The 15,187-nt window shown below is 36.1% G+C and overlaps 1 protein-coding gene across 3 annotated transcripts in view; it reads right to left on the bottom strand.

The window, feature by feature from the left end:
• Positions 1-15,187, bottom strand: part of NEIL3 (nei like DNA glycosylase 3) — a 62,889-nt gene that overhangs the window by 20,957 nt on the left and 26,745 nt on the right. For 2 of the 3 annotated variants that reach the window (XM_062213372.1, XM_062213374.1), the window contains exons 3-5: positions 13,694-13,828; positions 13,160-13,373; positions 1,225-1,299 (exon numbers count right to left, since the gene is read on the bottom strand). In XM_062213372.1, the coding sequence (XP_062069356.1) occupies positions 1,225-1,299; positions 13,160-13,373; positions 13,694-13,828 (424 nt within the window). The remainder of the gene's footprint in view (positions 1-1,224; positions 1,300-13,159; positions 13,374-13,693; positions 13,829-15,187) is intronic. The other variant, XM_062213373.1, reaches the window with a different exon arrangement.

Genomic DNA, 15,187 nt, shown 5'->3' on the forward strand with positions numbered 1-15,187 from the left:
TGGTTATAACAAAAAGACTGCATTAGCTTTAAAGCTGAGCTGCTCATTCAGTTACAATAGGCAGAAAACTTGCTTCTAGGATACAAAATTTAACAAGATCTTCTTTGTTGATCTGAAAAAGGACTTTTTTTTTCTTTTTTTAACCTTAGACATTCATTAGAAATAAAAATAAAAATTCAAATATCATCCTAGCAGAGAAATGTTCCATTTTAATATAAGTTCTATTTCAAAAGATATTTTGATATTGTCTGTCATTGCCTTATTTATTCCCCTCACATACATCAAAGTTCCTACAGAGGAAATATTTTTGGGTTGACATCAGCAGTGTGAGCATTTTAAAGCAACAGAGGTACAGTTTACTTTGTATGAGCTGAAAATTACACAAACAATTAACATTAATTTAAGGAAATATTGACATACTCAATTTAATTTAAGTAAAAATTTAGCAGTTTTCATAGTAATCTTCTCTGGAAGAATAAGTGAGTATATATAATTTAAAAGTAGCCATAGTTACTCAAGGCAGACAGACATACAAAGCACAAGGTTTATTAATACTTCAGGCCAATTAATGAATAATGCTACAGTACCTGCATTTTTGAACACATAAAAAAACCCCAAGAATATAGAATATAGAAAATGAATCAAGGAAGCAAAACAGATATTTATGATAATTTGCTTAAAAATAAGTGTGGTTGTTGAACTTTATATATGTAATATATACACTTTTAAAATTCACATGCTAGCAAGAACTTATTTCAGTGTTAAAATAGCTTTTGTGGTAGATAAAGAACTATTACTATCCCATTTTGTAGATGAAGAAATTCAAATGACATTATCTAAATCATCCATACCACATAGACAGTATAATGGTAAAGCCTGATGGGGTTAAGGTCTATTTGTTCCCAAGTAATAGGTCTGCCTCTCTAAACTTGCTACATTTTATGTCTCCAAAACCAGAACAAGAATCTAAGTAAAACACTAATAAAGTTCTTCCCAAATTGTATAAACAAATATAAAAATAATTTAATATAATTGAAGCTTAACAAGTTTGGACTGACCTATGACCAAGAATTTCAAGATGTTAATTACATCCATAAATGTCATACTCCCTTATCGTACCTCTGTACTCATACCACTAGATGGCTACATACAACTTTAACATTTTTGGTACAATCGAAATGGAAACCATTAACATTTTGTATAGTTGAAAAATTGTGTTTTTACCTTGTAAAACAGAATGCTGAAATCACGTACCATTTTCACAAGGTGATGGGTCTGTTTATCTGTTAACTGACAAACCTTGAAATGGAAAAACATTATTATAACAATGATTTGTTCATTATTGTAAACAAAAAAACCAAAAAAACAAAAAACAAAAAAACTCTTGCCAGTTCTGTTAAGAAGAACTATAAATAGAGTTAAAATATATTCATGTTTCCTAGAATTCTATTCCTCATATATCTACTTGGGGTCAACAGTTTATTTTTGATATAAAATATTTGACAGAAATATTCCTACTTATGAATTTTAACTCTAAATTGAAATATGTATTGACTCTTATATATCAGACATCTTTAAAGTTCCAGTATTGTCTATGAGCCATCTTGAAAAGTCTTGCTAGATTAAATGAATAAATAGGGAGGAAAATATAGGCACAGGAGTAGATGACCATCAATGTCATCATGCTTTAACAAGGTTAATTCATTTATGTACACTAATGGCAAAACACTTGCCTGGGATGTGTGTTGACCAGAGGGGATAGAGAAAGGATAGTTAATGTATATATGGGGGCAGGGGCAGCAGAATAAGAGGAATTACTTCTAATGTTCTTTAGAACAGTTGGACAGCTATAGTTAATAATAATAGTCTGAAAATTCCAAAATAGCTAGGAGCTAGGAAATATTTTTAATATTCCCCACACAAAGAAGCAATACATGCTTGAGATGATGGATATGCTGATTATTTCATCATTGTACATCATATACAAGTATTATACATCACAAAGTACCCCACAAATATGTAAAATTATATTTCAAATAAAAATAAAAAATTAAGAAAACCAAAATACTTATTAACAGATGGAAGAACTCGGAGCTTACTAAGAAATATTTTTTGTAACAAAGCCTAACATAAATCTTAATGTTACCCTTGCAAAAATTATCACTTGGCATATGTGCTTTCAATGGTAATTACAGAAGAACTTCTGCCTAATGCCTCATCTTTACTGGATGTGTATGAATGTGTGTGTGCATACACATAAAGATCCACATATACAATAAGAAGGTATTTTACCAGTGAGTATAAAAACCAAAACCACCTAAGTCATTCTAAAAGTACCATATTTTTTCTTCAGTTGCTTAAAGTTTAAAATTTCTGTACTTCTAAAACATGTTTCCTTTTTTATTAATAAGTGAACATATTTCATGCAAGTGTAGGCAGACTACATTTGCCTTCCTTCCTCTCCCCACTTTCTTTCATCAGTTTTTGCAAAGACATAATTTTAATCCACTCTATATTCACAGGTTTAAATCACCACTAACCTTAATATTCAACAAGTAAAAAGCAGAAAAATGCCAGTTCCACAGGGGTATAAACAAGGGCTAAAAATGACAATTATATTACAAAGTGTCTTTCATTCCTACACATTTTTGGTATGTTTTATTAAAAGCCACCTATCAGAAAAAACAGATTTGTCATTTTGAGACTGGATTATTTTACTAAGCATAATAGTCTCCAGTTGCATTCATTTGGTTGCAAGACAAGTTTTCATTCTTTATTATGCCTGAGTAGTATTCCAAGTACCACATTTTCCTTATCCAGTCATCAGCTGATGAACATGTGGGTTGATTCCATATTTTAGCTATCAGAAACTGAGCATCAATTAACATGGGGGTACAAATAACTCTTTCATATGCTGATTTAATTTCCACTGAGTAATTCATAGTATGCAGATGGGTCATATGGAAGAATTATTTTGTTTTCTGAGGACTCTACATACTGTCCTCCTTGTAGTTCCACTAGTTTCCATTCCCACCAACAGTGGATTAGGGTACCTTTTTCCCCACATCCTTGTCAGCATTTATTGTTTTTTGATTACTGGATGACAGCCATTCTAACTCTGGCAAGGTGAAACCTCACCATGATTTTAATTTGCATTTCTCTGATGGCTAGTGATTCTGAGCATTTTTTCATGTGTCAGTTGGTCATGTGAATTTCATCCTTTGAAAAATATCTGTATCCTTTGCCCATTTCTACTGGATTTTTTTTGTTGTTGTTGCATTTCTTGAGTTCTTAATAGATATTGGATATTCATCTTTTATCAGTTGCATAGCTTGCAAATATTTATCCCATTCTGTCAGATGCCTCTTCACTTTGTTGAGTGTTTCCTTTGCAGTGCAGAAGCTTACTAGCTTAATATAATTCCATTAGTCTGTTTTTTGCTTTTATTGCCTGTGTATTCCAAAAAGTCTTTGTGCCAGTATCTTGCAGAGTTTCCCTGATATTTTACTCTAGTAATTTGATTATATCAGGTCATAGATTTAGATCCTTGAATGATTTTGAATTGATTTTGTGTTGATTTTATATATAAGGGGTCTTGTTTTATACTTCTGCTTGTAGAGATCCAATTTTCCCAGCACCATTTATTAAAGAGGCTGACCTTTCCTCCACGAATTGATTTTAGCTCCTTTGTCAAATTAGTTGGTTGTAGATGTGTGGATTAATTTCTGGGGCTTCTATTCCATTTCATTGGTCTACATGCCTATTTTTGTGTCAGTACAAGGCTGTTTTGATTATAAATGCCCTGCAGTATTTCTTGAGATCTGGTATTATGAATCTTCCAGCTTTGTTTTTGCTGTTTGATTGATTTAGCTATTTGAGATCTCTTGTATTTCCATATGAATTTTAGCATTGCTTTTTCTGGATCTGAGAAGATAGTCCTTGGTATTTTGATTTGGATTACACTGAATCTGTAATTGCTTTCTGTGGTATGGACATTTTGATATTAATTCTTCCAACTGATGAACATGGAAGATTTTTGCATATTTTGAGTCATCCTTTCATTTTTTAATAGAAAGCTTTAATTTAATAAATATAAATTTCATAAGTATAACTTTTGGATTACAGCAGTTCTTCCCCCCTTACCTGCCCACCTACTCCCAAACCATCCCCCCCTCCTACTCCCTCTCCCATCCCACTTTTCATTAAGATTTTTAATTATCTTTATATACAGAAGATAAACTCTATACTAAGTAAAGATTTCAACAGTTTGCATGCACAGAGAAACACAAAGTATAAAGTACTGTTTGAAGACTAGTTTTACTGTTAATTCTCATAGGACAACACATTAAGGACAGAGATCCTATATGGGGAACAAGTGAACAGTGACTTCTGTTGTTGATTTAACAATTGACACTCTTATTTATGACATTAGTGATCACTCAAGGCACCTGACATGAGCTGCCAAGGCTATGGAAGCCTCGATTCCACAAACTCGGACATTATTATTATTATTTTTTTTGACAGGCAGAGTGGATAGTGAGAGAGAGAGAGACAGAGAGAAATGTCTTCCTTTTTGCCGTTGGTTCACCCTCCAATGGCTGCTGCAGCCATCGCGTTGCACTGATCCGAAGCCAGGACCCAGTGCTTCTTCTGGTCTCCCATGCGGGTGCAGGGCCCAAGGACTTGGGCCATCCTCCACTGCCTTCCTGGGCCATAGCAGAGAGTTGGCCTGGAAGAGGGGCAACCGGGATAGAATCCGGTGCCCCAACCGGGACTAGAACCTGGTGTGCCGGCACCACAAGGTGGAGGATTAGCCTGTTAAGCCATGGTGCCGGCCTTGGACATTATTTAGACAAGGCCATAATTAAAGTGGTAGTTCTCGCCTCCCTTCAGAGAAAGGTACCTCCTTATTTGATGGTCCCTTCTTTCCACCGGGATCTCACTCACAGAGCTCTTTCATGTAGGTCATTATTTGCCTGTGTCTTGGCTTTCCATGCCTGAAATGCTCTCATGGTCTTTTTAGCCAAATCCAAATGCCTTAAGGGCTGATTCTGAGGCCAGAGTGCTGTTTAGGGCACTTGTCATTCTATGAATCTGCTGTGTGTACTGCTTCCCCTGTTGGATCATTCTCTCCTATGTAATTCTATCAGTTATCAGCAGACACTTGGCCTTATTTATGTTAGCCCTTTGACACTTAATCCTATATTTATGATCAGTTATAAACAAAAACTGATCACTTTAACTACTAAGATGGAAATGTGTACCTGCCAACGTAATGGGATTTGGATACCCAAGGCAGGTTTTTAGCTTTACCCTTTAGGGTAAGTCTGAGGGAATGTGTGCTAAACTGTCCATCTCCCTCTCTTATTTTTAACAGGGATCAATTTTCAATTGGATTTAAACACCTAAGAACCAATGGTATTAAGTAGAATAAGAAAATACAAAAAAGTTGTTCCTCAAAAGTCAGGACAAGGGCTAATAGTCGTTACTTTTCACAGTGTCAGTTTCACTTCTACAGGTTGCCTTTAAGCTGCTCAGTTAGTTGTCACAGATCCGGGAGAATATATGATATCTGTCCTTTTGGGACTGGCTTATTTCACTCAGCATGATGTTTTCCAGATTCCTCCATTTTGTTGCAAATGAATGGATTTCATTTTTTATTCTACTGTGCAATATTCCATAGAGTACATATCCCATAATTTCTTTATCCAGTATTCCATTGACGGACATTTAGGATGATTCCATGTTTTAGGTATTGTGAACCGAACTGCAATAAACAATTGAGGCGCAAATAGCTCTTTTATTTGCCAATTTAATTTCTCTTGGGTAAATTCCAGGAAGGGGATGGCTGGGTCATATGGTAGGGCTATATTTACATTTCTGAGGTATCTCCAATCTGTCTTCCATAGTGGCTTTACTAGTTTGCATTTCCACCAACAGTGGATTAGTGTGCCTTTTCCCCCACATCCTTGCTAGCATCTGTTGCTTGTTGATTTCTGTATGAAAGCCATTCTAACTGGGGTGAGGTGAAACCTCATTTTGGTTTTGATTTGCACAGTCCTGGTTCAGAAGCTTCACACAGTCACAAGCTCCTAGCCACCTGTTATTTCTCCCTACCAGAGTCAGGAGTCTCCGCTCAGCTGATTGCTGGGTGCAGACACAAGTTGGCGCAGCTGTTATGTATGTCCAAAATGGTGCCCTTTCTATTGGCTTGTATACCTTTGGATGGTGATTGGAAAGAGAGAAGAAAGCTCCCTCCCTACTCTGACATCTTGGAACTGCCGAGTCATTCTTTCTTTACTGTTTTTTTTTTTTTTAATTTTATTATGGGATCTTTAACATTCTTGATTAAATTTATTCCAAGACACTTTATGTTTTTTGGTAGCTTTTGTGAACAGGACTGATTTTTAGAGTCTTTCTGCAGCTAAGGCATTGTTTGTGTTAACAAAGGCTATTGATTTTTGTGTGTTGATTTTATATCCTGCAACTTTACCAAACTCTCTCATGAGTTCCAATAGTTTGTTAGTGGAGTCTTTGGTTCTCTCTATATAGGATCATATCCTCTGCAAACAGGGATAGTATGACTTCCTCCTTTCCAGTTTGTATCTTTTATTACTTTTTCTTGCCTAATGGCTCTGGCTAAAACTTCCAAAACTATATTGAATAACAATGGTGAAAATGGGCATTCTTGTCTGATTCTCAGTTTTAGTGGAAATGCTTCCAGTTGATCCCCATTCAGTATGATACTGCTGTGGTTTTGTCATACCTTGTTTTGAATGTGTTGAGGAAAGTTTCTTTTATACCCAATTTGCTTAAGTTTTTTTTTTTTAAATCATGAAACGATATTGAATTTTATCAAATGCTTTCTCTGCATCTATTGAGAAAATCATAGTTGTTATTCTTCAATTTGTTAATATGATGTATCACATTTATTAATATGCATATGTTGAATCATCCTGCATACTGGCAATAAATCCCACTCGGTCTGGATGATCTTTCTGATGTGTTGTTGGATTTGATTATCTAGTATTTTATCACGATCTTTCTATCTCTGTTCTTCAAGGATATAGGTCTATAGTTCTTTTTCTGTGTATCTTTTCCTAGCTTTGGAATTAAGATGATGCAGGCCTCATTAAAGGAGTTTGGGAGAATCTCCTCCCTTTCATTGTTTTGAATAGTTTGAGAAGAATTGGATTAGTTCTTTAAAAGTTTGGTATAATTTGGAAGTGAAGCAATCTCATCCTATGTTTCTTGGTTGGGAGGATCTTTAGTACTGATTCAACTCTGTCTTGCTTATTGGTCTATTTAGATTTTCTATGTCTTCATGACTCAGTTTTGTTAGATTGTAAGTGTAAGTGTACAGGAATTTATCCATTTCTTCTAGATTTTCTAATTTGTTGGCATAAACTGTAGTAATTCCCAATGATTCATTTTATTTCTGTGCTATCCACTGGAACATTTTCTTCATCTCTGATTTATTGTTTTTGGGTCTCTTTTTCTTCTTTTTTTTTTTTTTTTTTTTTGGTTAGTTGGGCCTATAGCATATCAATTTGATTTTTTTTAAAAGACAAGCTCTTCATTTCACTGATCTTTTGAAGCTTTTTTTTGGCTCAATTCTGTTAATTTATTGTCTAATTTTAATTATTTCTTTCCTCCTACTAATTTGGGATTTGGTTTGTTCTTGTTTTTCTAGGTCCTTTAGATGCATTAAAAGATCACTTATTTGATACCTTCCCTATTTTATGATGTAGGCACCAATTGCTATAAACTTCCTTGTAAATACCCCCTTTTTGCCAAATCCCATAAGTTTTGATATGTCGTGTTGTCATCTTCATTCATTTATAGGAATTTTTAAGTTTTCCTTTTGATTTCCTCTATGATCCACTGTTTACTCAGAGGCATGTTGTACAGTGCCCATGTGTTTGTATATTTTTTATAGATTCTTGAGTTGTTAATTTCCAGCTTCATTCCATTGTGGACAGAAAAAATACATGGTATGATTTCAATTTTTTTGAATTTTTGATACCTGCTTTGTGGCCTAGCATATGGCATATCTTATAGAAAGTTCCATGTACTAATGAAAATAATGTGTATTCTGAAACTGTGGGATGAAATGTTCTGTAGGTATCAATTACATCCATTTGGTCCATAGCATAGATTAGTTCTCTTGCTTCCTTGTTGATTTTTCCTTGTTGATTTGCTATATAGTTGATCTGTCCATTGATGAAAGTGGGGTGCTGAAGTCCCCCATTTTTACTACACTGGCACCTATGTCTTGTCTCCCTTTAGATCTATTAACATGTTTTTTAAATAGTCTGGTGCCCTGGCATTGAGTGCATATATATTTACTATAGTCACATCTTCCTGTTGAATTGATCCCTTAATCATTACATTATGTCCTTCTTTGTCTTTGTTAACCATTTTGTATTAAAGTCCATTTTGTCTAATAGTATGAAGGTATGAAGGCTACACCAGCTCTTTTTTGCTTTTTGTTAGCATGGAATATCTTTTTCCAGACTTTCACTTTCAGTCTGTGTGTATCTTTTTTGCTGAAGTGTGTTCCTTGTAGGCAGCAAATAGATGGATCTTGTTTTTTAATCCATTCAGCCAATCTGTATCCTTTAATTAGATAATTTTGATCATTTACATTCAAGGTTATTATCTACGAGTAGCAACAATGTCCTGTGATTTTTTCATAAATATTCCTATAGTTTGCTTTGGATTACCTTTGTACTTTTACTACGAGATTTTCTGCCTTCACAGTCTTTCATAATGATGACTATCATTCTGTTTCTATGTGTAGCACATCTTTAAGACTCATATGTAAGGCTTGAGTGTAAGGCTTTCAATTTGTGTTTGTCTTATAAAGTCTATTTCTTCGTTATATATTAGTAACAGCTTTGCTGTGTACAGTATTTCTGGATACAGTGACACAGTTTTTTTCTTTTGTGACTTAGACTATGTCTCTCCAGTCTCTCCTAGTCTGTAGGGCTTCTGATGAGAAATCAGTTGATAATCAAATTGGGGAACCTCTGAAGGTAATCTGCTATTTCTCTCATGTACATTTTAGAATCCTGTCTTTATGTTTTACTGTTCAAAGTTTGACTATACGGGCTGGTGTTGTGGCATAGTAGGTTAAGAATCTGCCTGCAGTGCCAGCATTGTTATGGGTGCTTGTTCAATTCCCAGCCACTCCACTTCCAGTCTAGCTCCCTGCTGATGGCCTGGGAAAGCAGAAGATGGCCCAAGTGCTTGGGCCCCTGCATCCACATGGAATATCCAGAAGAAGCTCCTGGATCCTGATCAGTCCAGCTCCAGCCATTGTGGTCATTTGGGGAGTGAACCAGAGGATGGAAGACCTCTCTGTCTCTCCCTCACCCTTTCTGTAACTCTGCCTCTCAAATAAATAAATGTCTTTTTAGAAAAGGAAGTTTGACTGCAATGTGTCATGGTTATGATCTTTTCTGATCATGTCTATTAGTAGCTCTATGTGCTTGCTGTACTTGAATGTCTCTATCTTTCTCTAAATTAAGGAAGTTTTTGGCTATTATTTCACTTAATTCACCTTCTAATCCGTTATCTCTTTCCACCCTTCAGGAACTTCTGAGACATATATGTTTGGTTGTTTGCTAATATCCCACAAATTTCAAATATTATTTTCTGATTTTTTTTTCTTTTTTTGTTTGAAGTATTTCCAAGGATTTATCTTCTAGCTTGCATGCTTTTTCTTCTGCCTCACCAAGTCTACTGTTAGGCTTTCCATTTGACATACTGAATTCTTCATTTCTAAAATATCAGTTTGATTTCTCTTCGATATCTCCATCTCTTGGCACAATTTTTCATCCATATCATGAATGGAGATGGATTTCTTTTCTCATGAATTTTTTCTCTGTTTTTGAGTAATCTTATAATCATTCTTTTGAATTCCTTTTCAGGAATCAGTGTCTTCATCTTCACATTCTAATGTGAACTGTTGTGTTTCTTTTGAGGAGTCATATTGCCTTCCTTGTTCATGGTCCTTGTATTTCTGGCTTTATTTTTAGGCATTTGTGGAAACATTTGTTGTTTTTCTTCTCTGCTGTCTTTTATCTTTGAACTATGCCTCTGTGGCTCAGTAGAGTCTCTGCTCTTTCCAATAGATATCTAAAGGCATTTCCTTGGTGGGGTCAGGGAGCTCTGGTCAGTGTTTGAGGGTGGGGCAAGAGTCCAGGATGACATCCACATTGAGCATGGTAGATCTCCACTGTCAGCAGGTGGGAGGGTATATCATATCAGCTGGTTTAATCACAGCCTCATCTCCTCTCTGACAAGGTGACTGATGCCTGGGGTTAGTCCACAGTGGCTATATCGCCAAACCACCCAGGCACATGAACCAAAGATCTGTGCAGTCCTCAGTGTGAGCACAGAACCCTGTGCAATGACCCACCCTAGGCACTCAGGAAACTCCGAGCCTTTGAGGCCAGACACAGTGATTGCTAGAGACCCAGGTATACCCCTCACCCTATCGTGCACAGAATTTCCAGTCATATCACGCAAGGCTCCCAGCCGCAGGGTACAGGGGATCCACTTTCAGCCCTGCCAGTCTGCTCTGTACATGGAGACAGCACCACCAGAGCCAACTAACTACCTGTTACTGCTCTGCCTTGGCAGCCTGATCACAGGTATCTGTGACAAAGTCGGGGAAGGGGAGTGCCTCACAATCCTAAGTGGGCACCCAGCTCCCTGCCTGCCAACCCTTCAGGCCAGACTCAAAGTCAGTGGGGGCCACAGATTTATTCCTCTCAGAAAATCCCCTGGTAGAATGCACGAGAGCCATGGCAGCCTCTTGTCCCTACTTGTCACTGGGTGCCCTTGTTGGGGCAAGAGGCGCTTGCCTCCAAGGGTTAACTTCCAGGGGTTAGGTGGGCACCCTGCTCCCTGCTGGTGCTCCAGGCTGTAGTCAAAGTCACTGTGGTCTGCAAGGTCCTCCTTTAGGCAATATTACCAGTGACACAGACTGCCCTGGTCTCTTCTCACCTTGCTCCTAGAAGGTGGCATCTCCTCTAGCCCCTAGCTGCAGGAGTCACCAGTGGCATCCTTGATTGCTGCTGCATGTTCATACTGTCCACGCTGCAACAAAGCTTCTTGCTTCTTTCTGTAGAATTTCCACTGTAAACTTCTCTCCAAGTCCCCCCTGGGAATGCACTTCCTTCCTTTTCTTTTGTTACCTTCCTATGGTCAAACTCACCATATCTTTCCCTATTCAGCCATCTTGGATTCCTCTTACCACATGTTATACAGCCAAACTTTTCTTCTTTTAAGATTTCTTTATTTATTTGAAAGTCAGAATTACACAGAGATAGGAAGAAAGAGAGAGAGAGAGACAGACAGACAGACAGACGGGTGTGTGTGTGTGTGTGTGTGTCTTCCATCACTGGTTCACTGCCTCCTAAATGACTGTAATGGTCGAGGCTGGACCAGGTCAAAGCCAGGAGCCAGGAGCTTCTTTCAGATCTCCCACATGGGCACAGGGACCCAAGCACTTGGGCCATCTGCTACTTTCCCAGGAACATTAGCAGGGACCTGGATTGGAAGTGTAGTAGCCAGGTCTCGAACCTGTGCCTATATGGATGCTGATGTTGCAAGCAGTGGCTTTACCTGCTATGCCACAATGCTGGCCCCTAAACTTTAATTTTTAAACCCTCAGACATAATGGATAAATTTTTTATTAGGTAAAAGTTGGTTGGATAGATAGAAAGTGAATTATCAATTTATCATAGGTAACACTAATACCCTGGACACTTTTTTTCAAAAGAGAGCTAAATGATTTTTAAAAATCTCATTCACATTAACAACTTGCTTCATTATTTCCATATTGAACTCTCATGTTCCAAGTGACAAAAAGCAAAACCTAATCTAGAACTATAATTAACTAATTTCTTTTAAAAATTTGATTCCTACAAATTTGGATTTGAATTTTGCCAAAGTAATCCAGGATGGAGCTCCCGACTCCTGGCTTCAGCCTGGCCCAGCTCCCACCAATGTAGCCATCTGGGGAGTGAACCAGCAGATGGAAGATCTCGATCTCTCTATTCCTCCCTCCTTTTCTGTCACTCTATCAAGTAAATAAATATTTTTTTTAAAAAGTGTCTTTGCATTTATGTAAAAAATAATTTAGGTGATAGAAATCATATAATCAAGGGAATTAAAATTATTTTAGTTAATAGTAGCAAATCTGATAAAAGGATACATAATGTATTCTGAGTTTGGGTTCCAATCTCTCTGAGCTTCTCAGCACCTTCCCATATTGACCACCATTCTCCTTTCTATAAATTTAATTTCTCCTTTTCTATCAGTGCTGGCTTTTTGCTTTTGCTTTTATTTTTTTATTTGATTTTATTTTATTTTTTTGCAGTATATAAATAAGTTCAATTTCTGCATTTGAAGGGAAAGGAAAAAAAACAACTCCCAACAAATTCATTTCTTATCCAGGTGCTTCCCCTCTAGCACTCTGCTAATTTTCATACCAGCCTAAGCTATTTTAGCAAGGATGCTCAATTGTATTTCTGTTCCCTCACTGATCACTATTCCTCGGTTCTGCTATCCAACTTCTGTTTCTACCATTCCACTGAAACAGCATTTTCAAAGGTCACCAATATCATGTAAGAATACATGAGTATGTGTAGAGTAAGTGTTTAATATGCCAGGAAGAAAAATTTGGGAGTTTATTGGTTCATTCATACATTCCACAAATACCTCTTTAATGCATACCATAAAGCCAGATGCTGTGTTATGTGTGTTTGGAGGCATAAGCGAACAAAACAGACTCCTTGTCCTCCTTGGAGGTTGCATTCTAGCAGGTGGAGAAAGACTTTTAAATAATAAATTTAACAAATAAACCTGTTGTGTTTGAATGTTCCAAAGGGCATGGAGGAAAAAGAAGGCAGAAAAAGTGAAGAGATATGGGGCATATGAAGTGGAAAGAGGGGGTGCCATGGCAACATTAAGCAGGGTGGTCAGACTTGGCCACTCTGAGAAGCTGACAGGTGCAAAGTCTTGAATTAAGGAGGACATGTGAAGTCTGAGGAGTCTGACTGCAATACCAATTTAAGTGTTCTACTTTCATCCCTTAATATTATTTAAAAATAGAGAAATAATTTTAAAAATGCTTATAAGCTACCTTAACAGCTGGGTGGACACCACTGTCAAAGAGAGCTTCATTTTTGATGATGTTCCCTACTCCAGGCAACACTTTTTGATCCAGTAGCACATCACATAGCATTCGACCTTTCTGCTTTATTATTTCAGTTTCTGCTCTTGAGAAACTAAACTTTGGTGAACACACATCTAATTCTTCCATCATTCTTATTCTCTGTTGGCTTTCCATTGAGTTTCTATAGAAAGGAATATAAAAGACATTGATTACAAATCTTGTTACAGTTTTACAAAGCATTATTTAAGATGAGTTTTGAGCTAAATATATAAACTCCTTATGGTTACCAGAGTATAAGAAATACATGAGCAAACAATAGAGAGCCTAACAAATTCTATTACTAGGCGGCCCTTTTAAAATGAGCTCTTGCCAATTGTAAACTACTCATTTATTTATTCAGCAACACATATGATATCCCCAACTAAACTGTGGATCTAAGCTCTGTAGTTTTGCAGCAGCTGGAATCCTTTTTTTTAATTTTTTTTTTTTTTTTTTTTTTACCTGAGTTCTACTGATGAGTTAAAGAAACAAATCAAATCTTTGGTGAGCTGCACTTCAAAAACAGGAGAAACTCCATTTTTGTTTTTATACTCAAGTGGATTGATCTTGATGAAACCCTTCATTCCAAAATGAATCCTGAAACAAAAGCAAACTCATTTTTGAGAAGGAGATAGTATATCATGTATCAAATTTTTTTCCTTTTTTTTTGTATTGTAAGTAAACAAATGTTAGGGTAGCACCTTTAAAGAGAAAAATGGTAACTATCATTGTATATTTTCTTATAGTTTTATATCTTTATAAATCTAAAAGATGTGACAATCAGTTTTTTTCTACACACAAATAAAATAACTTCTTAGAGAAATAAGCAGCCCCCCAACAATAAGCCCAAGAAAACATATCCTGTTCTTCTCTTGTAAGATGAAGTATCTTATTCACAGAACAGTCTAGCATCTCTTGGCATTTTCTCAGATTGAAAGGCTTGAGATAAGGCTAAATTTAAATTGACTATAGTGTGGGTTTAAATTCTATAAAGCCACTAACATTCAAATTCCTTATTTCTAGCCACAATGAATTGGAAATGTTTTCCCACTGCAAAACAATATCTACAGTTTAAGATGTTCTTTTTTTTCCCACTGCTTTGTGGAAGGATGAAATGAAACAATTTTTTTGTAAAATCTTATGTTATCTAAAAAGAGAGAGAGAGAGACAAGTCAAATACTATTGTCTTCAATTCTTTTCATCTTCTTTTACCTTTCTATGTAATGGAAACAGAAGATTTATAAATATTTACAGTTAAGTTTAAAACCACAATGTAGTGGTGAAAATTCATAACCTTTTAGATTTTATAGGATTTATTAGCATGTCCAGTTTTCTTTTTTTTAAAGAAGTGTTTTTGTGAGACCTCTGGTGATGAAGATCAAAAATGATTCTCAAGATGAAATACTGTGTTCTGCCTTTCAAATCCTTCTCCTTATAGCTTTGTTGAGTTAATAAATACGGGTCTTTTGGCAGCAAATGTTACTGCTCTGCGTTACTAATTCCAAAGCACCATGTTCTAGCATTGTACAAGGTTAACCAATCTAACTTTAAAAATGTGGGTTTTAAACTCTGTGTGCCCTACTATCAATCATAAATGCATTTTACAGGCCTCATAGTTCTTGACAGGAAAAATGTGTGCCTGTAAGTACTCCATAATTTAGCTTATGGAGGTTCAACCCCAGTGAAAGGTGTACAATTGTCATGCCCAGAAGCCATCATATCTAAAATCTTTTCAGTGCATGGCTCATAAAGTAGATGCTAAATCACTTTTTATAATGAAGCCACATCCACATCAAAAATTTCAAAGGTTGAGACCTAATTCAAATGCACAAGTAGCTCTAATCATAACCCTAAATAAAATAAATATGCCTGTCTTACAAATCTATTCAATTTAGGGGAAAATGTGCACTAGAAAACTATTTTTATTTATTTTATTAAATAGTTCAATTTTAAAAT

Source organism: Lepus europaeus, chromosome 16, assembly GCF_033115175.1.
Source record: "Lepus europaeus isolate LE1 chromosome 16, mLepTim1.pri, whole genome shotgun sequence".
NCBI classification, from domain to species: Eukaryota; Metazoa; Chordata; class Mammalia; order Lagomorpha; family Leporidae; genus Lepus; species Lepus europaeus.